The following is a 25,089-nucleotide window of genomic DNA, read 5'->3' as shown; positions in this document are numbered from 1 at the left end:
ACTTCTAACCGTTGACGTCCTGGCGGACTAATTGGCGCAGTAATACTGAAATTGCGGAAAAAAAGCGGCTCAGCCAATCAGAGTCAAGGACTGGATCTTTTTGTTTTTATAAACCATAATTTACCATTCATGTACTGTACGCATAATAAGAACAAAGTGGAAAAACTGGTGGTCTGTTACCCCTTAAATCCACAAACTTGACAAAACGACCACATAACATAACGATCCCTGATGCCACCAGAAAATAGTTCTGAGAGGAAGTTGAAGAAACCAACACAAACCACATATTTCCCCAGAGCTAAAGCCCAGCTTGTCTATTTGTAGCACTTAACCAGAACAACCGTAGCCTCTGAAAACTGCACCCAAACCTTATGATAAGGCATTATCTGGACGGCCACTCGGTAATCAATGTTATCTTTTTCTGCATTTCTTCCTACATCCAGGACCCTTGTTCTTTTTTTCTTGCTGGGTAAAAGGACTATATTTGGCTCTCCAGTGCTCTACCAATAGTACTTCTGTCACATGGCAGTCACAAAGTGCTCAGTAATTATAACCTCGCTATGTTTCTGCAATGAAGGCTCACTAAAAATACTCTCACATTGTTGCAGTAGATTGCTGGAGATTTTGGGTTTTTAGTATGTTTGTTTTTTTTGTGTGTGAATCTGTGTCTGCTCAGGGGAGATGAGTGTGTGTGCTACTCAACTGTATATTGTGTCTTGTCAAATACAGTGCAGTATAATGGGCTTGCTGGTTGTGTTCGCGTTTGTTCCAAGGAAGTACTAATTTAAAAATAGATTGTGTGATTTGCTAAATGTGGTTCTTGAGCCAAAATGATGCCAACGTACATCTGTGCCTGTTGCTGAGTTTGACCGGCAATTTGTGTTTCCTCTCCATTTCAAGATGATGTGTGTAGTAGCAAAAACGTTTTTGTTTACTTTACTTTCTCATTAAAATGCACTCTTTATTATAGAGCTGAAACAGAAATTGATTATTGATAATTGATTAGTCGATCGAGAAAAGTTCCTAGTTGCAGCTTTTTAATTGTGAGAATTTGCTGCTTTTCTCTGTTTTTTTTTTGTGTGATGATAAGTTGAATATCTTTGATGTCTGACATGAAAAGCTATTTGATAACACCACCTAGAGTTTTAGGAAATGTGGTGGACATTTGTCACAGTTTATTTACATTTTAGAGATTAAATGATTAATTGAGAAAATAATCAGCAGACTAAAGAAATAATTAGATGAATATAAATTTATTTTCGGCCCTTAATCAGTAATGTCGAACATACATTTTGAACGCATTTCTGACCTCATAAAAAATGTGTCAAGCTTTTTTGAAAATGTTTTGGAAACCTGCATTATTCACATCTGCTAGGCTTCTTCATGATGTTTCTATCCATTGCTACCTTTCTGGGGGGTCACCAACTGTATTTAGTTATTACTGCCCTCTAGGAGTGGGAAGCCCACAAGGAGTTGCTAGTTGAATCTAGTGTTTAATGAATTGATTGCCCCAGGTGAGAAAGGAGAAAAAAAACTCCATTCTCATACAAATTGTTTTTGTGAAGTTTTACCTCTTCTGGCCTCTTAAAATTATAAACATGAATCAATCTGTGAGGAGAAAATCAAACTTCATTTATACTTCTTACAACATGTACAGATGAGCAACTATGACGAGGGGTCACAAGCGGAAAAAAACCCATTGCTCTGCAGTATAACTAGTGGTCATAAACTCCTCAGGGTGTTTAAGCTTCAGGTTTAGGTGGTAAAGGTCTTTAGAAAGAAAGAAAGTAACAACTGTCCAAAGGTCAATTTGTAAGACAAGGTGTGGAGAATTGCAGGAGTTTTTCATACTGGATTAGACCTCTGATCAGCCTGGGGAGATGACTTGGCACACATATCTCGTCTGGTTAATGAGTACACAGTGTAGCATGCACTAAAAGAAAAAATAAGCAATTTTTAGATGTCACTTTAGTCTGTGGCAACATGTGGCGTGCATTTGTCATTTTTGTGACATTGTTCTAACTAAATCAACAAGTCAATAAAAACAATGAATAGTTAATTTTGCGTAACATTTCCTCATGGAAAATCATTTTAAATGAGCCCTTCCTTTCCTCAATACTGTTAAGTCTGGTGATATTGTAGATGCATCTACTCTGTGTGAGAAAGTGTAGTGCACTTTCAGAAATAGCCTTACTTCTCCTTTTGTGTGGACTGTGTGAGGCAGAAATAAAGTCTGTGTGATGAAAACGTTGTCAGAGCACATGAGCTGTGTCTCTGTTATCTAATGGTTCATAATAGAGCATTCATTCTCCGCTTATTTAATTCTACATGGATGTGTTGGGTGGGCTACTTTTTTAAGGTTGAATTGAAAATGAACTGGCAACCATCTCCGGCTGAAACCATGCAAAAACCCTGGCGTACTCCTCTTATATGCGTCGACTGTCTTGTGACATCCTGAAGCTACAGACGGTTTGGGTGAAAAATTAAGGATGGCGAGATATCCTATTTGGTCCACATCTGTGTCCTACATACATACTGGATTCACTCACCAACTTCAGCTTTAGGCTGGCAACTCTTCTCCTCCAGAAATACCTGACACACCTTTATCTCCTCTGCTGTATCTTTTACTTCATTTGGACCATTCTCTCCATACTTTTATTTAATAGTATTGTTGTTAAAATCATGGCTGTGTGGCCTGGACTACTCCTTAGTACTGATTAGTGATTATGATTTAATTTAGGAATAATCTTAGGTAACAAATAGAGCTGACACTAGCACTATTTGTTGTCATTATCAGTTAATCTGTTGATTATTTTCTTGATTGATCAATTGTTTGGTAGACATTTTCTATAATTTAAGACACATTTTAGATGTTGGAACCATCAAACGTTTGGTTTTTTTGCTTTAAAAAAATTGATTGATTGAGATTGATTTTTGCTTTACATTTGCATTTCATGCTGGCAAACATATTTGAACCATTAGTATTTTCAAGGGCATTTTTGCTTTGGGCCCCAGTTATTTTGGAGCTCTGGTGTGGTCCGCTGTTGCTCCTTTAGTAATTTAGTTCAGGTGACAGAAAGCTAAATACCTACATTTTTCGGAGAGACCTGTTGAACATTAATGGCTGTTTTGGATAATGTATGTGTATATATATTTGTCTAGATGTAAAGCTTTGATCATGTATCATAATGTACCTTAAATACCTGTATAGTGGTTTTCTCACAGCAGTGTAGTAATGGAGCTTTTTTTTAAAGTCTTTATAAATTTTGGGCCAGCGTTGTTGGGGTCTTTTTAATTGTGCGATTCAGACCATCCAGGGGCCTGTGTGACTGTGCGTCCCCAGTCTCGGTGTCCTGAGCCTGCTGTGCTGCAGAGAGGCCCAGCAGCTGCTGCTGCTGCTGCTGCACATGCTCTCTCAGTAGTGAAGAGAAGGCAACAGCAAGCTGTCTAACCTCCACAATAACCGCCTTATGTAATCACTCTGGCTAGAGACAGACCAAAATAGCCCAGACTGAGCAGCCCTGCCCTCTTGTGGCAACCAGCTACCTTAACACCGGCCTACCGAGCCTCTACAGGGAGTCAGACATGGCAGCCGCCTTTTGCAGCAGCCAGTGTAGCTCACATGAACGTCTAAATAACTGTTTGAAACTGACGCAGCACAAGAGATAGGTTTCACGTATGTTGACATGTGATCAGATTTGAAGATTGCAGTTAATAGGTTGAAATAAATAGATAAGATTGTGTTGTGACTGTTGAAAGTGGCCTTGGGTTTCTCTGTGAGATGAGCTCTGTTTCTTTGATTATTTGGAATGGAGTGACGTTTTTTCATACGTAGTGACATTGTATTGTTTAATGTAGTTGAATCTTAATATCTTTCATGTTCCCATAGCATATAGAAATGGATAGACCTTAGTGCAAAATCTAAGTGTGTTCTGTTTCTCTCTTTGCAGTTTCCTGGACAGAATTGACTCCGTAAGACAGAACGACTACACACCAACGGACCAGGTCAGTCCTCCCAATAATGTGCACAGTTTATAGTTTGTAAATTACCCCCAAAAGCTTGCTTGTCTTAATTTTTACTGAATTGGTTACGTCTTCATTTCCATGTTCTACAGGACCTGCTACGCTGCCGAGTGTTAACTTCAGGGATTTTCGAGACGAGGTTCCAAGTAGACAAAGTGAACTTTCAGTAAGTCTTGCTCAACTTTCACTCGGAAAATAAAACATTAATGATGAAGATGTGTTTTCTCTTTGCTGGTATATTGTTAATTAATAGTTTATTCTTTACTGCACACATTTTTCATTCAGCTCAGTCAAAGACATGCGTCATCCATGCTGATGATTCCCAGAAAGTAAAGCAAATCACATAAATTTTTATCGTTTGCCAAGAAGCTTGTTAACTGCCTACATAAGTTTGTAATCATGTAAGTGGCCCAAAAACCTCTGTAGAACATACATACTTTTTATGACATATGGTTTTTATCTTGAAATCTAACATCAGTACTTTGAATTAGAAAAAATAAAGCCTATTTCCAAACACGGAACAGCCACAATTTCCCAGTTCCACCCACCTAAACACAGAGGGGTCTCCCAAAAATACATAGCAGCTTTCTTAGAAATAAAGACATTTTATGAAAAGAAATATATACACGCCCCCGCCCCACTTATCTTCAATCTTGTCTGCACTCTTTCATTAGCAGCAGCTTCTCCTAATTCACCCGTTCCTGAAAAGCAGGCTTTCCAGGCATTTTCCATTTTCTGCGAATAATTTGAAACTGACATGCTTTTAAAAAACATCTGACTGTGCCTCCTTTTTTGCAGCACCTTCGTGCAAATGTCATAAGTTCGTACCTCGTAATAATAATGAACAAAACACTGAACCCAACCTGCTCTGTGGCTGGAGGTTGAGATAGAAAGAGTGTAAATCTTATTGCCTAAAATGCCAAATGAATCGTCCGTGGTCGACCGGTGTGATTTCTAAACCAGTTGAAAGTTTTTGCCCATTGGTTTCGGTTATAAAAGCATGATGATGTAAGATGAGATGACCCATTTCCGCAGTCGCAGACACAACAGACTTATTCTACCATCTGAAACGGGCCTTTGTATCAAATTATATCATCCTGAATGATTGATGTAAAAGCTCTGGGACATGACTTCCCTTTGGGTGTGCATTTCTCATTATTCAGCTTTGATGACTTCCAAACATCCATTCAGGGTCACACAGGGTACTGAGTATGTGCAAATAATGCTGTTCTTCATATTGTGTGTTCATTAATTGATTATCCATGTATCCAGACTTGTCCTATTAAGATCTAGGATCTAACCAGGCCTGATTTAGCTCAAGACAGGAAACGGAGCTTTTGTGATGATCTAAAAAAATAAAAGAAATTCTTTATAAGAATAATCATTAAAAATAAACCAGGCGACTAACTACAGTACAATATGTACTTGATGTCCCACTAGAAATATGAACTCTTTGATTAAAGAGGGCAGCAGCGAGTATGTTGTTGTGTCTTAGTCTGACCTAGTATTCTGTCTCCTCCATAGCATGTTTGATGTTGGAGGCCAGAGAGATGAAAGGAGAAAATGGATCCAGTGCTTTAACGGTGAGACTTTCAGCCTTTTCTTCTTCTTCTTCTTCTTCTTCTTCTTCTTCTTCTTTTTCTTCTTCTTCTTCATCAAATAGCCACACTGTACGTCCTTGACCAACAACACATTCTCCTCCCATCACATCTTGTCTGTCTTAAAGTATTTTCTGCCAGCTTTAGCATTACATCACCTCTCATTTTTGGGGTTATTTCTACACACACGTGATGTCAGAGAGCTGTCCTGATGTAGTTCCTCTCCTCCTATTTCTAGACGTCACTGCTATCATCTTCGTGGTGGCCAGCAGCAGCTACAACATGGTAATAAGGGAAGACAATAACACCAACAGGCTACGGGAAGCCCTGGACCTCTTCCGCAGTATTTGGAACAACAGGTGAGTCAGAAACATGTATGAAATTTGAGCTGAGTGGTTAATTCACATGTCCGCTTCAGGAGGGCTTTCTCTGCTGTATTTTCTTGTCTTGCTTACTACTTTCCCAGTGCTTAAATCATCAACCAGTGAATTTCAATGGTGGTTTATGAACTTTAATCAACTGAACACATACATGTAATCAGTAATGTAGAATTTAACCTCGGATACTCAACTTCGTCAGCCTAAGTGCTGTTTTCCTTTTTAACTACTGTCATGTTACTCACCACCTCCATTGCAGAGATTTGAAAAAACCCAGACTTTATGGTGCAAGAAGCGCAGGCCTCCTACAGCTTTACAAAACACTTTAATTTAACAGAAATCTTTTTTAAACACTTGTTTTTGAGTCCAAAGCAACCGTAAATAAAGCAGGTAGTCCTTTGGAAATCCATATAGCTGTTGAAGCAAAATGCATAGCGTTCCGGTTTTGACTACAGCATGTAGTTAGGTCAGCCAGCAAGTGAAAATTATACCAGAATTTCCCTTTTAAATGCAATACTTAATCCTAGTTTGAACAGGTCATTAACGACAACGAGAGAGCTTAGGGGTTAAGGCACCACCCGTGAACCGCAACGTCCCTCATGTGGCGCTAATGACAGCATAAACACCCCCCCCCCTCTAAATAAAAAAAACACCTCTTTCATTATCAACACACTTGCATGTCATAGAAGCTAAACTGATGCCCGAAGGACCGGTAGTTCTATCTCTTGACTTTCTTTAAGGACATTTTTAAAAAGCGGGGTTGAATTGTTTTAAATAAAATAAATACATAGCATGCACTTTGTTGTTGTTTTTCAGATGGTTACGCACTATATCGGTCATATTATTCCTGAACAAGCAGGACATGCTGGCTGAGAAAGTATTAGCTGGAAAATCCAAAATTGAAGACTACTTCCCCGAATATGCTCGCTACACCATACCAAATGAAGGTTTGTGCCCCGCTGAAATACCCAAAATACTAATACAGTTCCTCTTCATGTCGGTCAGTGTTGAACTGTGAATCTTTTTTTTTTATTATTAGCAACTCCTGAACCTGGTGAAGACCCAAGAGTGACGAGAGCTAAGTTCTTCATCCGAGACGAGTTTCTTGTAAGTATATGGCTGCATGTCTGGACTGTTTGAAGTGAGCTGAAGTTAATGAATGTCCAGCCATGAATAGTCTCGTCCTGTTAATTCATAACTCAGTGTTTTATACTCCGTGCTGCCAAAAACAAATGCCAACTGTGCATTTTATGTCGCTTTGAACTTGATAAAACCCTTCTGCTCATTGGTACTTTCCCATGAGGACACGTCGTCCGCAGACGAGCTGCTGAAGAACAATGGATATAAGCAACCAATCCACTTGCTTTTTCTGAAGCTTTTTAACGGTGTTCCTTAGCAGATGTAGAGTTGTTTTCTGTTACATACATTATGTTGATATGTTTCTAAGGTCAACACAAAACTCTGACACCTAATGGCCTTTTATTTTGAAGTCTTCCCCTTCTGTCCCTTCATGTCCAGTGTCTTCTTTTATAATAAAACCGTAATGGCACAAGTGATTTAGCTTAATAATAACCAACATTGGTTTCATTTTGTCTAATATAGGGCTGTAGTTGTTTGGCACTGGAGGTCAGTTACCTCACTTTCTCGTAGGGACAGTAGGAGGGTTGAATAGCGGGAATTTCCTTCTGCTGAGCAGAAGGAAATTCCCGCTATTCAACCCTCAATACTTGAGAGATCCTGGGATTATTGCATGACTGTATTTGTGTGTCTGTGCATTTGGATACCAAAGAATAATTTGTACTAAAAGAAACACTAAGCAGAATAACGCCAGGTCAGCTTTATAAAGACGGTCAGACGCTCCGTTATATCCAATCAGACGTAAAGCAGAGGATGAAATGATTCTGTATGGTTTGCATTTTATGGACTTTGAAAAGAAACTTTTTTACTAAAATCAATATTACCACATAATCTAATTGGAATAAAATCAGAAAATTAGAATGAATGTCATTTTTAAATTAATTAATCTGCAGTCCCAGGGAAAGAGTGATGTATTCCCAAGAAGTAATCATTTTAGAGTTGCGGGGAAACTTCAACCCTCGACAGTAGACATCAAAATGGGTGTCAGCTAATCTAAACGAGAAAAGCTTGTTAAACATCAGGAAGCAAGATGACATTTTTTTAGTATCTGTATTTTAATTGAAGCCACAGTCCTGACTGATGATATGCAGATATTTTGTCACGTTTTGTGTCACAGATGGTGAAGGACTATTTCTCACATGGCTCAAACATGACGTTACAGAGACAGGAAGTGGTCTAACTTTATGTGCTGAGGCTGCTGGAAGAGCTTTTATTATAAAAAAAAAAAAAAAAAAAAATTAAAAACATAATGTGATACTTAAAAGGAACGGAAAAAGGTCAAAGGTCAGATACAAAAAAGGAAAAAAAAGCAGCACACCTGAAGAAAAAGAGGAGCTTGAACCTGGCTCATATTATATTTCATCCCCTTCTGTCCCGTTTCTTGTGTTCAGCGGATCAGCACTGCGAGTGGCGACGGCAGACATTACTGCTACCCCCACTTCACCTGCGCCGTGGACACAGAGAACATCCGGCGGGTGTTCAACGACTGCCGGGACATCATCCAGAGAATGCACCTGCGGCAGTACGAACTCTTGTGATGGGAGACCGCCTCCGTCAGCCTTCTGTGTTTTTCTCCACCATTCTGCATCCTTGACGAACCCCTCCTCCTCCTCCTCCACCTCCACCCTTTATCTCCTTACCCTTTCTCCCCCAGAAAAAACCCTCAACAACCCCCTGACCACCCCTCCTGTCAAGGACTATGAAGTACTACTGAAGTGTGTCAAAATCCTCTTCCTCTTATTAACTTCTTAGCTTTTTGTACTTTTTTTTTTTTTTTTTTTTTTTTCTCTCTCTCTCCTGAGACAGATTCATCCCCATTTCACCGATGTGAAAGGAAGGTTGGGGAACAACGTTGTTGCGTGCCGCTTCTTGTTTTCTTTTTCTTTTAATCCTTCCTTTTGAATGCCTTGATTTTTGTCATTCCACTAAGCCTTGGGCTACCTCCTTTTTTTTTTTTTTTTTTTTTTTTCCTTTCTTTTTTTTTTTTCTTCTCCCTTTGTGTCCTTCCTTTTTTGGCTTTGTCATTGGACCTGGACTGGTGGGTGTGGATACATAAAACACACACCTACAGGACCTCAGTGTAGAGGCAGTGTGTGTGTGTGTGTGTGTGTGTGTGTGTGTGTGTGTGTGTGTGTGTGTGTGTGTGTGTGTGTGTGTGTGTGTGTGTGTGTGTGTGTGTGTGTGTGTGTGTGTGTGTGTGTGTGTGTGTGTGTGTGTGTGTGTGTGTGTGTGTGTGTGTGTGTGTGTGTGTGTGTGTGTGTGTGTGTGTGTGTGTGTGTGTGTGTGTGTGTGTGTTAGTTAATGTGTGTGTATGTGTAAGGAAGAGAAGGAGGAACGCCATGTGAGCGAGCAAGCGCATGTGTGTGTGTCACCTGCCAGTTAAAGCTGGTATCACCACCATGACCTTTGCCCCCCCTTTTTTTGCCCCGTCACCCCCTCTGACCTGCTTCTTCTCTCCGTGTGGAAGACGGCTGGACGACACCGGAGAGGAACGGGAGTGGACGGAGGGGAACCGAGTGGATGAAGAGATATATGCACTTTGCATCAGGTTCCTTAATAACTTTTTTTTTTTTTTTTTTTTTTTTTTTTTTGTTGTTGTTGTTGTTGTTGTTTCTCCAGAGGAAGCATACACACAATGTAGCATCACAATATTTATTACCCTGTCACGATGTTAGCTTGCCAAGCTGCAGGGTGCACCAAGCAGCCGAGAGACATGTGGAGCGAAAGATTAAAGTGGGAGGGGGGCAGGAAATACGACACGAAGAAGGATTTAAATGAAGGAAAAGGGACTGAGCTCTCCGCACCTTAGCCCTGCTGCCTCCACGGACTCGGACCTGCCTCCTTTTTCCACACAAACCACCCTTTTAGCTTAGAGATACTGATGGGAGGGGAGGGGGGGGGGGGGGTATGGGGGAGACGGGTGGAGGGACGGGAGAGAAATATGTATTCTCTTTTTTTTGTTAACTTGTACACTGTGCAAGGTTGAATTATCCTGTACAGACTGTAAAATGTAATATTATTTTGTACAACTTAATTGAAAGAAAAACAAATCTACTTGTAGATCTTTGTGCCTTGATTATGGCTGTACCTGTAAATGAGCTCAGATGTAAGTATGTTTTCGACTGCGCTGTACAGCTTGATGTCAATCTCTATCAGCAGCGGAAGACTGCGGGTAGGGGACTTTCTCTGTAGAGTTTAGTTTTTTCTGGTTTATAAAAAAAAAAGGAAATGCTGTTTAGTAAAAAATAAAAAATAGGGAAAAAATCCTAAAAACCTGTATACATTATGCAAATTAACCACTTACCTGCAGTGAAGACCAGATGTTGCAGCGCCATGCCTTTTTTTTTCTTTTTCTTTCTTTTGTTGGTTTTATTTTTCCTCCTTTTTATTTGTATTTCTTTTGAATTTCACAGCTTTAAACAAACATTGGAAATCCATTGAAAGTGTCCAAATTGCAACCTGGTGTTGTTTTAATAGGAACCAACGTTTTTCGATATGGAGTGTGTCTGAGATCTGTACTGATGTGCGTGCCTGTGCGCATGTGTACATAAAACAAACACAGACACACAGTGTGTGTGTGTGTGTGTGTGTGTGTGTGTGTGTGTGTGTGTGTGTGTGTGTGTGTGTGTGTGTGTGTGTGTGTGTGTGTGTGTGTGTGTGTGTGTGTGTGTGTGTGTGTGTGTGTGTGTGTGTGTGTGTGTGTGTGTGTGTGTGTGTGTGTGTGTGAGTGTGTGTGTGTGTGTGTGTGTGTGTGTGTGTGTGTGTGTGTGTGTGTGTGTGTGTGTGTGTGTGTGTGTGAGAGAGAGAGAGTGAGAGAGAGAGAGAGAGAGAGAGAGAGAGAGAGAGAGAGAGAGAGAGAGAGAGAGAGAGAGAGAGAGAGAGAGAGTGAGAGAGAGAGTGAGGGCAAATGTGCGTTGTGTGTAAAATTTTATAAATGTATGTACATGTAAATTTATAGGTCTATATAAATATATATGTACAATTATACATGTTTAATTATGTGTGTGCCTAGGTGTACATACCTATGTATGTATACGGTAAATATGTATACATACACACATAGGAAAGCATGTTTAGAATGGAGATGAATAAATGAGAGTGTGCAATATTAGTAATTCTTTGGTCCTTTGGAGCCATACCTAATGGCACAGGCACTATGAATGTGTGAGCAGCACCCAACAAGACAAGCTCTTCTCCTTGTACAAACAGCATCAGCCTTTTCTTCTGCTACAGTACACGTCTATCCCCAAAAGAGAGTGAACTGACTGGAGGTGCAAAAACCTTGTTTGGCCTGGGAGGATGATTAAATGACATTTTTATTTTCTTTAAATAAAGAGGCACATTAGAGGACTTTGCTTTATTTCCATCTTGGTGTCCAGTTGTGTCCAGATTTGTTTGTTTGTTTGTTTGTTTTTGTGGATGCCGCAGTGGAGTTAATGGGAGGGGTTGTACGTACAGTAGATATACCGTATGTGGGCGAGTAGGACTGGGGACATTCTGTATCTTTACTGTGTTGCAGCAGAATTGTTTTTTATAAATACAGGCCTTTTTTTTTTCACAGCAGACATTTTGACTTAGTAGGAAAAGCACAGGTGTTTCTAATAACATTAACGATGGCTTTGTTGTATTCAAGTGTGTCTGAAGTAAGCAAAGACTGACAGCGTGCACAATACCAGGACCCTGGAACCCAAGCAGCTAAATGGAATTCAGCCTTCATTAGTTTTATTATTTACACCCGTGCTTTTCTGCTGTGAAAAAGGCCTATTGAGATATCATGATATACAGTTAGGTTATTCTGATCCAAAGGCCCATCCCAGGTGTCATCGGTTTCTATCTGATTAGACCTCCGCTCAGGTTAAAGGTGGTTGGAGCTGCTCTATGCAGGGGGTTACTGATGGCCCCAGGACTCTGTGTACATTTTATGATAACTGTGTAGTTTTAGGCGCGAATACAAGTAACTGGAGAGTCAGAGAGAGGTCAAACGAACAATGAGAAGAGGACTGATCGGGCAAAAGGCTTGAAATCACCTGTGCAGGTCTGATTTAAAAAAAAAAAAAAGAACAAGCGTTTCTATTTGAAAAATAGCTTGCTTGTACTTCATATTAACTCTACTCCTGATACAGTGAATGTCAGTTTGACGTCATGTTAGAAAACATTTGCTTGCTCTTCTCATGGAGTGTACCAATGACGTGAATCCAGACTCATATTTCAGATTTTCGAGATTAAATCTGTCCTAGTCCCAAAGAAGATTAGGAGTGGGCAATATGGATCAATTTCTCCCATCACGTTAAATCTAATTTTATATAATTATATATTTTATGATCTATTACATTTTCTGAAAATGATTGAGACAGGATTTTTATTTTTTTGTTTACTTGACTAAAGCTAAAACAATGGACCTTTTTCACAGCAGACATTTTGACTTGTCCTAGTAGGAAAAGCACAGCTGAAATTGATAACCTTATCGATGGCTCAATTCCATCAAGTGTCCCAGTAAGCTATTTCAGTGAGTCAGCATGCACAATACCAGGACCTCTCCTAAGTGGAATGCAGCCATCATTAATGGTTTTGAATACACCTGTGCTTTTCCTACTATGACATGTCAACATGTCTGCTGTGAAAAAGGTCTTATTATTTGATTAATCAGTCAGTTGATTGACAGTAAATTATTTGGTGATCATTTTCAATTATAAAGCTAATATATATGGTTCTTAGCTTTTCAAATGCAGTTAATTAATTAAGTATATTTTGCTTTTGACTGTTGCTCAAACAAAACAGCCTCTAAGAAATGACAGACATCGGAAAAATATTCGATGGAATAAATGATAATGAAAGTAATTGTTAGTTGCAGCCCTATTGTTGAAGAATCAAGTTATTTTTATAGTGTTCCAATCACATTTATTTCTTTTGGTTACCATGACGTTTCCATCTCTGCTGCCAATTTCCAGGTTTTGAAAAGTAGGCGGTGTAGAACATGGCAGGATGTTAAGTATTTCATCCATAAGAGTGACATGGCTTTAGGTGATTGATTATACCTCTAATATTGATTATCATCCTCTAGTTTAAACCACAACTCTCTAAAAACAGTTTAAGATTCTGATTTATTATGTACAGTTCATCAGAAACGTTTCAATAATTTGGCAAAAACTCTCACTTAACATTTGGCACAGAAAATCCGCAATAAATATATTGAGATATTCATCATAAAAACAACGAGGACCCTGGACGGATTATCACATTAACAACAAAAACACACTGTGTTCAGAGTGTGAGATGATCAGTGTGTTTACATCGGGTCACAGTTAACATCAGAGTGAAGAGACAGAAACCAACATCTGACTTTAAATCAGACCAGGGACAGTAAGTATTTACATATGTACTTATTGTTTGATTTGTCTTATTTAATGCCACGTGTGTACTTTCTAATACCTCTGCCAGTCACAGGAAAACTGTTGTGAAATTAGTGACGGTTACTTTTCTGTGATTGAAAGCTCCACCCGCCTGGCACTCCCAAGGAAGGTAAAACAAACACCAGTGATGATTTGTAACAACAATTTGGTCCCACGTCTGCTTTGTCGTCACAGGGTATAGTGATAAACTCTGAGTCCTTTTAGGACATTTAAAACTTATTTGTGTCTTTCACAGTGTGGTTAAAAACATTTGGACAAACAAATCGAGGTCGTACAAACATATCTTTGACACGTTCAGAAGAGGAACGTCACATTTGCAAATCCTCGCATCAAGTATTTACCAAGTCTCATGGATCCGTCCTGGTGCACTCTGGGTAACGTAGTTCACAGAGACTTGTGCTTCCCCAGCAGGCAGAGGCTGAGGCACTGCAGCAGGCCTTTCATCCACAGACAGTGAGCCAGGAACAGCAACAGCATGCAGGCGCCGGCCGAGCAGTAAACACTGATCACCGTGCTCTCCTCCGGCAGGAAGCACTTGGACAGAGCGTAACTGCCGGGTGACACAGAGGCCTAAAAGGGGGGAGGAGTGGGAGACAAGGATAAATGGGTGAGAGGTGATAATCAGTGTTAATACTGGCAGAGGTGGCTGCTTAGGGCCACTGGGGGGCACTGTTATTTGGTTCCTCGCTGCACATGTTTATGTTAATTTGACTATTTAAAGATGCAACCCCTGATTTGTTATTGTCCCCATTACACAATTGAATGGTGCTTTTCACAAGTTTGGCATGATTACAGATTTTGGGGGCACTAGAATATATTTTCAAAAAGGAACTCTTACTAGGTCCATTTAACAGCTGTTCTAGAGCTTTCCATTATATCACATTTACACTTTACACTCTTATTTATTGTAGATTTTCACAATATGGACAAGAAGTCTTTAAGTTCTGAAAAAGCTGTCCTCAAGTCTATGACGAGTGGGAAAACTCCATATAGTCAGCCACTAAATGGACCTTGTGATAAGATTTTCATCACAATTTCTGTTCAAGGTAAAGACTGAACGTTTAACTGGATATTTTAAGATGAATATGAATAGCATATTTTTGGAATAAGACATTTTAGCTGTTTTTGGTCACCACCAACTTTGGAGGAAAACAGCTTGCTCTTTGGCTGCTAAATGCTCCAATATGTTCACCAGTTAGTCTCTGTGTCTGTCTGCTGTTTGCTGCTAAGCAGGTATGTACAGTGGATTTATCTGAGCTTTTTCTCTGAAAACCGCTGCCTGCTGCGGCTGAAAATGACGTTATGAGAGAGGTGAGAGTGAACCAGGTGAAAATTCTCTGTAGGTTTATCACTGTGAGAGACAGTCATTATAAAAAAATATTGATTATAGCTGCTTGAAAAATTCATACTAAAAGTATTTTTCTAAACAAAAAATGAACTCACCCACACTCATCGTCATCATTTACCATCATTTGTTTACGTAATCTCTGTAATAACAGAACACAACTCTCCAGATATTGTTGTTACTCACCAAGATGAAGCTGGGGTTGTTTCTGTTCCTCCAGCTGAAGGACGGCACGCTGATTTCCGGGTACTTGTTGTCATGGAGAACCTCACATCCGCTGTGGGTGTGTCCACTCAGGATGAGGCGGGGCTTAAACCACTGCAGCAGCTGAAGAGAGAAAGCCCACATCTACCTCAGAGGCCGGTTGCTGCTCGCTTACATCATCAGTTTCATCATCATCATCATCATCTACTGTTTCTATACGGGACTATTTCTGACCGTAGACTCTTGTACAGTATTTAATTGGATGAAACCGCTTCAAAGGAGAGCCATGCTTTGAGAGAGAGAGAGAGAGAGAGAGAGAGAGAGAGAGAGAGAGAGAGAGAGAGAGAGAGAGAGAGAGAGAGTGAGAGTGAGAGAGAGAGAGAGAGAGAGTGAGAGTGAGTGTGATGAGACTGCAGAGTACTCACCCGCTGCGAGGCCTCCTTAGACAACACGTCATACTTCTCTCTGAACAGCAGGTGTCGCTCTTCAGGCGGTGCAGCGTCCAGTCCTGTGCAGCTGGCGTCGCTCACTCTGTACAGAGGATAGTGCTGGAGGACAGGAAAAACATGATTAATATCACATCTTCAGTTTTTTTGTTTTATTCCAACACCACCTACATTAAGAACTCCAATATGTTATTTCCATGGCCTAGGAAAGTTCAATCAATATTTGTGAATATGAGCTACTCTCTCTCAAAGCCAGAAACCAGTAAGAATCAAACTTGTGATGTCATCAATGTTTTGGCAATTTTGATATTGCAAAGAAAAGAAATATATAGAGAAGATTGACTAGGACAGTTTAGTCTGAATATTGTGGTACAACAGCAAACATACAGCCAAGAAACTGTTGAAACACTTGTGCTAAAGCAATTAGTCAAATAATAAATGAGTCGATTGACAGAAAAGTTTGTTGTCAACAATCAGTTTAATAGCTGAATCATTGTTTTAGTCATCTATTAAAGAAAAATACCAAATGTTCCCTGGTAGGATTTGCTACTTTTTCTGGTTTATATAATTGTAAATTGAATATCTTTGGGTTTTGGACTGTTGATCGAACAAAACAAGTAAGGACTGTCAATAGAGTAATTGTTTAAAGGATGTGTTTGGAAATGTTTCTGTTTGTCTTTAGACAATATTCACATGCTCATGTGTATGTTGAAACAGTTATTAGTCGCTGTAATCATTCCCTCTGTCCCTACTGGCTGTGAAGAGATCCCTTCTAATTTAAATGATGGGTGACAAATTCCACAGTCCTCGCAGATGATACAAGGCTTCGGCAGTGTGAATTCAATTTAGTACGTATCTTTTTTTGTGCAAAATTCACTCTTTCTTTGACTATCAGACAAACACAGCTTGGTGAAAAAAAAGGGAATTTCAACCTCAAGTAACCAAAATATTGAAAGAGTCACGTCAAGGCCAGTGTGGACTGGAGAAACCTGTCACAAATCACAATAACCAAAAATCTGTCAATGTACATATTGGTTTGTGAGTAATGTATCAAGACAGACTTATCCTTTAATCAACTAATCGTTTTCTGCACTAATCCTTTCCCCGATCAGAGCTCCTTCTAATGAGCAGTGAGTGCCGCCTTGTCTGTTTAATGTTTTCAGACCACAGAAAAGGGACCACATGCAGCGTACACCTGCCGTTTACCTGTAACATGATGGGGGGTGTGGGAGGGTAGAGCTGTGCGCCTTCACAACTGTCCGTCACTCCGCCGCCCGACTGCGAGTTCTGCAGAAAAGACGACATAAAGAATTCATCGGCTGTCCGTCCTCAAACATCAGTCATCATTTTTATTTCATATCTCTCCACTTCTTCTGTTTTTGTGCCGTTTGCAGGAAGAAGAAAAGAAAAAAACAGCTGCCACTTTTTATGTTTAAAAAGAGCAAAACACGGGCTCCAGGTACGACTGGATACAAGTGTTTTTTTCCTTCTTCCTCACTTGATTTGAGTCTTTCACACGCCATGTGCAGCAGAGTGTGTTGTGAGCATGAAAGTGTGCAACCGACTTCCAGAATTTTTTCTTCCCACCTGAAGAGAACAGTTGAGGTCTCTGGAGAGTTTGATCAGCTCCTTCTCCACCGACTGGCAGATGGGACAGCCGTCGCCGTGCAGGGCCACGCTGTTCACCAGCAGAAAGCTGAAGAAAGAGAGAGAGAGAGATAGAAAAGTCTCAGTAACTCTGGCATGAAGAGCTGCAATGAGGCTGTAGAGATACATTGTATTGTAATGTTTTTATTCTGGGTGTTTTAAGTTTGGTAATGTCCTCCACACCAGATCTTGTGTAGAGGAAAAGCATCGCTGCACTGACCTCTTTAGGTTTAAAGGTTGAGCTGCTGACCAGCCATTATAACTCAAGCTCAGTGCGGTGTCTCTCCCGGCGCTGATGTAGTAACATACATCAGTGCAACGCTACCTCACTGCTGCACAGATAAGGTTATTTGTCTGGTTGCAGTTTGGTGTGAATCACACCAGGACAACATTCAAAGTGTCTATTATTATTATGGTGTACAGTTAAGCTGCACAAAGCAAATTATGTATTTTGTGGATTTGTGGACAATTTTGTTAAAAAACATACCTACATGTAAATATAGGAGTTTAATAGTAAACATTCACATCATAAATATACAGTTTTATAGAACGTTTGGTTCTTGTTTAATTTGTATGTGGTATTGTCGAATACATCGTGAATTTTTTGTCTTTCAGATATGTTTACCGTACATGAGTTTCTTAATATACAGTATGTTCCATAATAATATACTTTGAAATTGACAAAAAGACAAAAACTAAAAACATATATTTTTATTATCTTTTACTTAAAAAAAAGGTGCAATATGTAATATATTTACTGTATTTAATCAAAAAATCACCCCAATGTGTCATCAGATATTAAGAAAACATGCTTAGTTGAAATTACATTACAGTAAAGTGATGTCATTTTCTGAACTTACCAGACTGTTGTAACTGTTCTATTATTTGCCTTTACCCCCTTATCCACATTACTGATGATAATTTATCAAAAATCTCATTGTGTAAATATTTTGTGAAAGCACCAATAGTCAACACTACAATATCGTTGCGGTATCGATATATTTGGTCAAAAATATCGTGATATTCCATATTGCCCAGCCCTAGTACTGACTGTATAACTGGTCTGGAAGTAGTAGTACCGACAATCTCCCCCCTGCCTAAATTCGGTCAAATGCCTAACCCCAACCAATCGAGATGCTTCGTAGGGCGGGTCTTGGCGTGGCCATAGTGGGATTTGTAAACGTGTGGCCGGCGGAGAAAACGTTTTTCTGTAGTAACCATTTTAAATGCTAGCTGTCAGTATTATATATTGGACCTTTAACTCGGTTAAAATTTTTACCAGGTGTCTTCATTTTTATATTCTTTTTTATATATTCTGTATTTACATATCTATTTCATTTTCTAGTTGTAATCTTGATCATGATAGTAATCTCACTAGAAAACTACATCATATCAAATGATTTATATTATATATTGAAATCCTCAAACCATATTTTCTTTAAAAAAGTAAAGAAATTATAGAATATTAGAATCAAATAATATGTCAACCCTAAATAGAAATCCCTTGTTTCCTTGTTGTTGTTTTTTTAAGAAATGAATGTCAACAAAAAAAGAATAAGGCAGGTCCCTGCACCAGAATTGATAAATATTAAACCTAATTTGCAATGGAAAATAAATTAAATTTTCTTCGTTCAGGACTCAATAACAAACTAAGATGACTTGATAAGAAGGAAACAGCAGATATTTAAGATCTCTGGAGCAGGTTACTGTCCGTTGTCTTTTTTTTTTGGTGCGGACTAACTCAGGGGTTCAACTGACTTTGGGCCTTGCAGGGTTAAACCTGCAACCTTCTAGCCTGCTGAGTCACATTCCTGCAGGGTCATCAGGTTGTGTTGCATCTTCCTCGTCACTTACTTGACTCCCTTTTTGGTGACGATCCTGGTGGAGGAAGCGTTGAAGACCTTCTCGAAGCGCTGCAGCTTGAACCAGTCCATCCTGCAGGGAGACACAACACGCTATTCACACCGCAACAAAAAACAACAACCTGCTGCTCAGTTTGTCGCGTCTGTCTGTCATACGCTGATTCATAAGAGCTGTGCCATCTTACTTCCTGCTGCATGCGTCTAATCAAAGCACATATGAGCCGCTGTGTGTCTGCATAATCCCACATTTCTGAATCACAGGCATCAGATACTAAACCGTAGGAGGATTTTATACATCTTATTGTATTTGCTTTCACTGCTTCTTCCGTTGATATATTAAGACGAGAGTTTAAAACAAAAAGAGTGTTACATACAGAAGTATGTGGACACAATACGCGCAACATCTCTGCAATATAATGCAATCCAATACAAACACCCAGGCTCAAAAAAGACCATAAAGTTGAATCCAGGCCTCTGTGATACATGCATTGCATTAAATCATACAGGTTATTCTTTCAGGTCTTTTTTCTTACAGATTTGTTTATGTGACCAAATAAAGTACAGTGCCCATGAAACAATACATCAGACAGGACCCCGAGTGTCCTTACAGGTATCTAGTTAGTTAGTAGATCTGCTTAGAAGTGGACTTTTCCTATAACTACGTTCCTGTAACTACTTGGTCAGAAAGCGGCTTATCGCCCTGTCCATCCCTTGTGCAGTATATCTAATCCTAATTGGCTGATAATCAAATATTTCCTAAAAAGTTATGCAATGTGGGCAAAGTCCTTTTGTTCTTATTGTTTGGCTCTGCACTGTAACTGTAATGGCTTGAGGCATTATTTGACATTTTTTAGCAGCTGATAAGTGTCTTCTCTAGTTACAAAAACGTTTTGAGTCAAAGTCTGTCATCGTCAGATATGTCCGTTTACTGTGACAGTGAATAATTACACTATAAAATCATCATACTGAGGTATTCTGAGGTCTAAAAAGTGACAAATGGTGTAATCAAAGGCCTTTCTTTGTTGTGACTGATACCCTGAACCCTGCACAGCTTTATCTGGAGTAACCTGAAGCTGGCAGTTTCCCAGAATAAAGGTTGAACAGTAAAAACAATAAAGCTGTTAAGCTTGTTCTTACTCGTAATGGAAACCGATGTCATGATTTCCAACCAGTACAACCAGTTCTGTGTCAGTTGAGTGTCTAAACATCCTGTGGAAGCGGCGCACGTCATCCTCCCAGTGCTGCGGAGAGAGAGAACAATCCAAACACACAGCTGAAGCAGGTTTCACTAATAAGCCCTAAATAAGACAGAAACGCCCATGGGAAGCTCATGAGAGTTAATGGGATCTCTGAGGGTCACCCAGCAGCCCCCATGGGTGGCTGAGCCAGGCGGCTCCAGACTCCAGATTCAATTTTGCACCTGCAAGGGCCGAAGCCGCACACAGGAGGCCTTTAATTACATCAGTGCTGTGGGTTTTTCGTACTGATATGTCTCTAAATGACTCCTGGTGCTCCTTTTAATTAGGGCTGATTGAAAGACGATTAGCTGACAATACTTTAATAATCGATTAAGCTTTGAAGTCAATTATCAGGCAACTTCCATGGTTTTAGGTAATAAAAAATGCAGACTTGCTTTTTGTTAAGGTTTTATATCATTTTAAATTGAATATATTTGGGTATTGGAATGTTGGTCGGACAAAACAGGCAACTTGAAGACGTCAATTTGGGTTTTAAGGAATTGTGATGGTTACTTTGAACATTTATAGAGTAAATAATTGGTCAAAAAAGAAAATAATCATTAGTTGCAGCCCTACATTTAGTATTATTTCTGCTTCTGCAAATTCAAAGTAGGGCTGGGTGATAGGGAGAAAATCAGATATCACAATATTCATGACCAAATACCTCAATATCGATATTGCGGCGATATTCTAGGGTTGACAATTGGTGCTTCAACAAAATACTTTCACACTTAGATTTTAAATAAATAATCATCAGTAATGTGGACATAATGTCTAAGTATGGAAAAGGCAAATAATAGAACGGCTAGAACAGTCTGGTAAGTTCAGAAAAGTACATCACTTTAATGTAATGCAGCTTTTAAAACCAGTAAAAGACAACACTTATGTCATATCACAATATTACGATATCCAAAATCTAAGACGATATCTAGTCTCATATCACGATAATGATATAATATCGATATATTGCCCAGCCCTAATTCAAAGTTTTGAATTCTCTGAATGAATGAATGGATGAATGAAAGAATGAATTCTGTGAAATTGGAAGCCTGAAACAACAACAATTTTAATAATGAGTGAATTGTTTGCTACTTTACTGTGTTTTATATAATTTTAAATAGAATATATAAGGGTTTAGGACAATATTTCAAACAAAACAAGAAATTTGAGGTCTGGGAACTTGTGACGTTCTTTTTTTACCGTTTTATGCCGTGCGGACCACATGACTAAACTGATTAATCAAATAAATAACTGATAGCTTAATCAACAATAAAGATAATTGGTAGTTGCAGCCCTATTTCAGACAAAACAAGCAACTTCAAGATGCCATCTTGGGCTCTGGTAACTTTTAACGGGCATGTTTTCTGACATGTAAACTAATCAGTCAAGAAAATAATTCACAGATTTACATAATGAGAAAACCTTTAGCTGCAGACCTACTTTCACTATTCCTCTTTCTGAAAAGTCAAGAGTCCTTCCTCTGGCAAAAACATCCATGGAATACAAATTACAGAAGTGATGCCAAGCAAGTGTGAAAACGATTGAGGAAGCTGACGGGGGAACACAGTAAATTAGTGGAGATGTTACAGTCTGCACGCTCGCTTTCCTGTTTTAATGAGACTCTGTGCAGCACTTGCTCAACATCTCATCTTTCTCCGATCTGACTTGACGGATCCCATTTGACAATCCAGTAATAGATGTGTGAGAATTCCCTGGGGATGTTTTTTTCCCAAAGCAGGATGGATGTACCATGGAGAACTGAGAGGATGCAGGCTGCTGCTGCTGCTGCTGCTGCTGTTGGTGTTGGTGTTGGTCTTTTCTTCAAAAACCTGCAGCCTCTCAGGCCTGGATGGTACAAGATGATGATGATGATGATGATGATGACCAGAGTACCGGCCTCTGCTCTGCATCCACATACTGTTCTTCCACCACCACCACCACCACCACGATCATCATCATCATCATCATCATCATCATCATCATCATCAACAACACCATCATGCTAAGCACTGTGGGTTTGCAGAAAAAGCAAGAAGGAAAAGGGGAGCTTTACGTTACCTTCTGCGAGCTCCATTTGCCTTCGTCGAAGATATCCCCGAGAATAAACACTATTTCGGGCTTGAGCAGCCACAAAGCGGTCTGGAAAGCCCTCTCCATCTGCCATTCCCTGTGCGTTCGGAGACAACAAGTAAGCGTTATTTTTTTGTTTTTGTTTACACTCCTGCAGAGCCCGGAGCACAGACGGATATAGAGAGGAAGAGTGATGGATTGCTTAAAAAAAAACAATGTCATTACCTCCTCAGCTTGTCGAACCAATGTCCCCCGACGGCTCCGAGGAGGTGGGTGTCCGATAGCACCATAGCGCGGACCGTTGAGTCCATCGGCCGGCCGTCGATGCCCTCTCCGCCCCGGGCATGGTTGATCTTCGGCCAGGCGCACTTGAGGATGGTCGGGTAGTAGATGACATACTCGCAGAAGAAGAAAGCACCGCTGACCAGGAGAATCAGCACCACCGCAACCATCCATTTGGCGCTAAACCTCGGCATTTCTTTGTTATTCGGCGTTTGGGATGCCCTGAACTGGCGCACTGGCGGTGATGGAGCGGTCCATGAGGCATCTTCCCCTCTTCCAGACCCGACTGTTTAGGTCTCCAGCCGTGTGATGCTCATGGCAAGGTGCTCTGAGGCTGCGACGGATACAAAAAAAATGAAAAAGCTCCGTGTGCTAGTCCCGGTGATTCAAAATGTTAGATAAAAAGTTAAAAAAAATGTCGTCTGCTTGTGGAGAGACAGGCGAGAAGAACATCAGTCTGCCGCTGTTTCGCAATCTAATCTCTCCTCGCAGCTCTATAACGGTCAAGCTAGAAACATTTCCGGTGGTCGATTTTCAAAATTAAACTGTAAACAATCCTTTAGAAAAGCATTAGCCTATGGGTTTTGGTTTATCTTAAGGAAATGTACTAATACCACAGTGTAAAATGACTCTGGTACTTAAGTAATTTTTTTTTTTTTTTTTAAGACAGGAGTTTTATATGTATAAATATTGATGTTATGTTTTGCTTTTAAAAAACATTCTTATTATACTTTTTTAAGAACTGTGAACATTTTCTACGTTGTATTGTCAAGTAAAAGTAGCAATACCACAGTGTAAAATGACCTAAGTGAGGCCTAAGTAAGCCCTTTTAAGGCAGGAGTTTTACTTTTAATTATTCCACTTGTTGGGCACGTTTAACATGAAACTACAGACAATTATATAACATCAATGTGTCAAGCGTTTAAAAAGAATACAAACTGTAAAATAAAAAGTGTTGTGCCCAGTAGTTGAAGAAGTATTAAAGTAAAAGTACTGCATTCAAAATCCTACTAAAGTAAAAGTAGAAAAGTAAAAGTATTCATTATGCAGAATGGCACGTTTCAAAATAATATCTATTATCCATAATAATCCATAATAATTTATTAGCGGATTTATATTTTTATATTAATAATCTGACTCTGCAAAGTAACTCATGTCAAAGAAATGTAGTCGAGTAAAAAGTACAATATTAGCTTCCAAACTGCAGTGAAGTAGAAGAATAAAGTAGAATAAAATGGAAAGTAAAGCAGGCCTACCAGTAACTGAAGTACAGTACTCGAGTAACATTATTGTTCAACACTTGTTGCGGTTAATAACATTAATTAAATAAAATCAATAAATAAATCAAAGGAGAAGCCTAGCCTATGTAGCTGCCTGCAAAACAGTTTGCTGTTAGAAACCTGACAAACATAAAACATGAGTTTACACTCATGCAAATCTGGTTTTTCAACCGGATCTTTCACTTTTTAACTGAAGAAGTACCACTTTTTTGTGTGTTTTTTCAAACTTGACGAATTTAACTAAATTTAAAAGCAAAAATGGGCTAACTTCCGGTAGTTTTCTTGCTAAAACCTGCTACCTTGACTGTGCTTTGTGGCGAGGCAAAGGGATGGTCGGCCGAGAGAGATTAAAAACACCTCAACTGAAAGTTATTAAAAAGCCAAGTTATAAATCTGTAAACTATTAAACTATTGATACATCTGATCAGTGGTAACATGGCATCTGTCCAAACAAAAACTAACAGATGGAAAGGAGCCAACAACCATGGGACAAATAACATTAAGTGTTTAAGAGCAGAAATCTAATCAGCATGAGACTGCTTGTGTGTGCAGCTCTGAAACTACAACCAGAGATGAGTTTGAACCACACAGGAAACTGCTCTGAAGAAACCTGCTGAACCAGTTGGTTTGCAAGAGTTATGTAGGCCTTTGTCTTTGCTCTCTTCACTAAACGTTTGTTCCAGCAGCAGAAACAGATGTGTATTGCGAGATTTAAGTCGTCCAGAATGAGGAAGATTCAGGAGTGAAAGTAGAGCACAGCAACAGCACACAGGGGAAACTGAAGCATGACAGCATAATTAAAGGGAAAGGCCTCTCAGTTTTCAGACTTATGATTCCTTTGTGATCATGAATGGGTATTTCTGTCTATAGAAACCAAAAAGGGTGGAGACTCAAAACTCTGCTCCTCCCCAGATGTTCAGCCTGACTTTGCTCCACTCACAACAGACTTTGAGGGCACGAGTATTTGCTTTAAACTGCAAACTGCTCTTCAAATGCATTACTTTGTTTTAAACCCTAAAACATTAACAAAGTTGTCCTGTGGGCCCAAGTCTGAAGGAGTATGCACTGAGAGCTTGGAACGAATCTCTTTTTGAAACAATCAAGAAATACAATTCACACTTTTTTAAATTACAAATCCTGCTTTCATTCACAGTCAGCATCTTAGCTACC

General features: G+C 39.5%; 2 protein-coding genes and 1 long non-coding RNA gene across 5 annotated transcripts in view; 2 read left to right on the top strand and 1 right to left on the bottom strand.

Annotated features, from left to right (window-relative positions):
* The window catches only part of LOC114564873 (guanine nucleotide binding protein (G protein), alpha activating activity polypeptide, olfactory type), a 42,353-nt gene extending 33,108 nt beyond the window's left edge, over positions 1-9,245 (top strand). For all 3 annotated transcript variants that reach the window (XM_028592515.1, XM_028592516.1, XM_028592517.1), the window contains 7 exons: positions 3,951-4,005; positions 4,116-4,189; positions 5,548-5,606; positions 5,860-5,980; positions 6,815-6,945; positions 7,038-7,105; positions 8,527-9,245. In XM_028592515.1, coding sequence (XP_028448316.1) covers positions 3,951-4,005; positions 4,116-4,189; positions 5,548-5,606; positions 5,860-5,980; positions 6,815-6,945; positions 7,038-7,105; positions 8,527-8,673 — 655 coding nt within the window. In that variant the 3' untranslated portion in view covers positions 8,674-9,245. The remainder of the gene's footprint in view (positions 1-3,950; positions 4,006-4,115; positions 4,190-5,547; positions 5,607-5,859; positions 5,981-6,814; positions 6,946-7,037; positions 7,106-8,526) is intronic.
* Positions 9,246-11,829: 2,584 nt separating this feature from the next.
* LOC114565344 (uncharacterized) lies at positions 11,830-15,404 on the top strand. Its single transcript, XR_003693893.1, has 3 exons — positions 11,830-12,170; positions 13,954-14,152; positions 15,111-15,404. It is a non-coding gene; the product is annotated as an uncharacterized LOC114565344 (long non-coding RNA).
* On the bottom strand, positions 13,218-23,110 carry mppe1 (metallophosphoesterase 1). The gene is made up of 9 exons (XM_028593338.1): positions 22,583-23,110; positions 22,346-22,454; positions 20,187-20,290; positions 19,042-19,122; positions 17,128-17,236; positions 16,747-16,827; positions 15,520-15,642; positions 15,077-15,217; positions 13,218-14,115 (listed from the first exon to the last, which is right to left on the bottom strand). Exons 1-9 carry the CDS (start codon positions 22,831-22,833, stop codon positions 13,930-13,932), a joined length of 1,185 nt encoding a protein of 394 aa, XP_028449139.1. The 5' UTR covers positions 22,834-23,110; the 3' UTR covers positions 13,218-13,929.
* Positions 23,111-25,089: the final 1,979 nt, after the last annotated feature.

Source organism: Perca flavescens, chromosome 12 (genome assembly GCF_004354835.1).
Source record: "Perca flavescens isolate YP-PL-M2 chromosome 12, PFLA_1.0, whole genome shotgun sequence".
NCBI lineage: Eukaryota > Metazoa > Chordata > Actinopteri > Perciformes > Percidae > Perca > Perca flavescens.
This window is presented reverse-complemented; position numbering and strand designations above follow the sequence as displayed.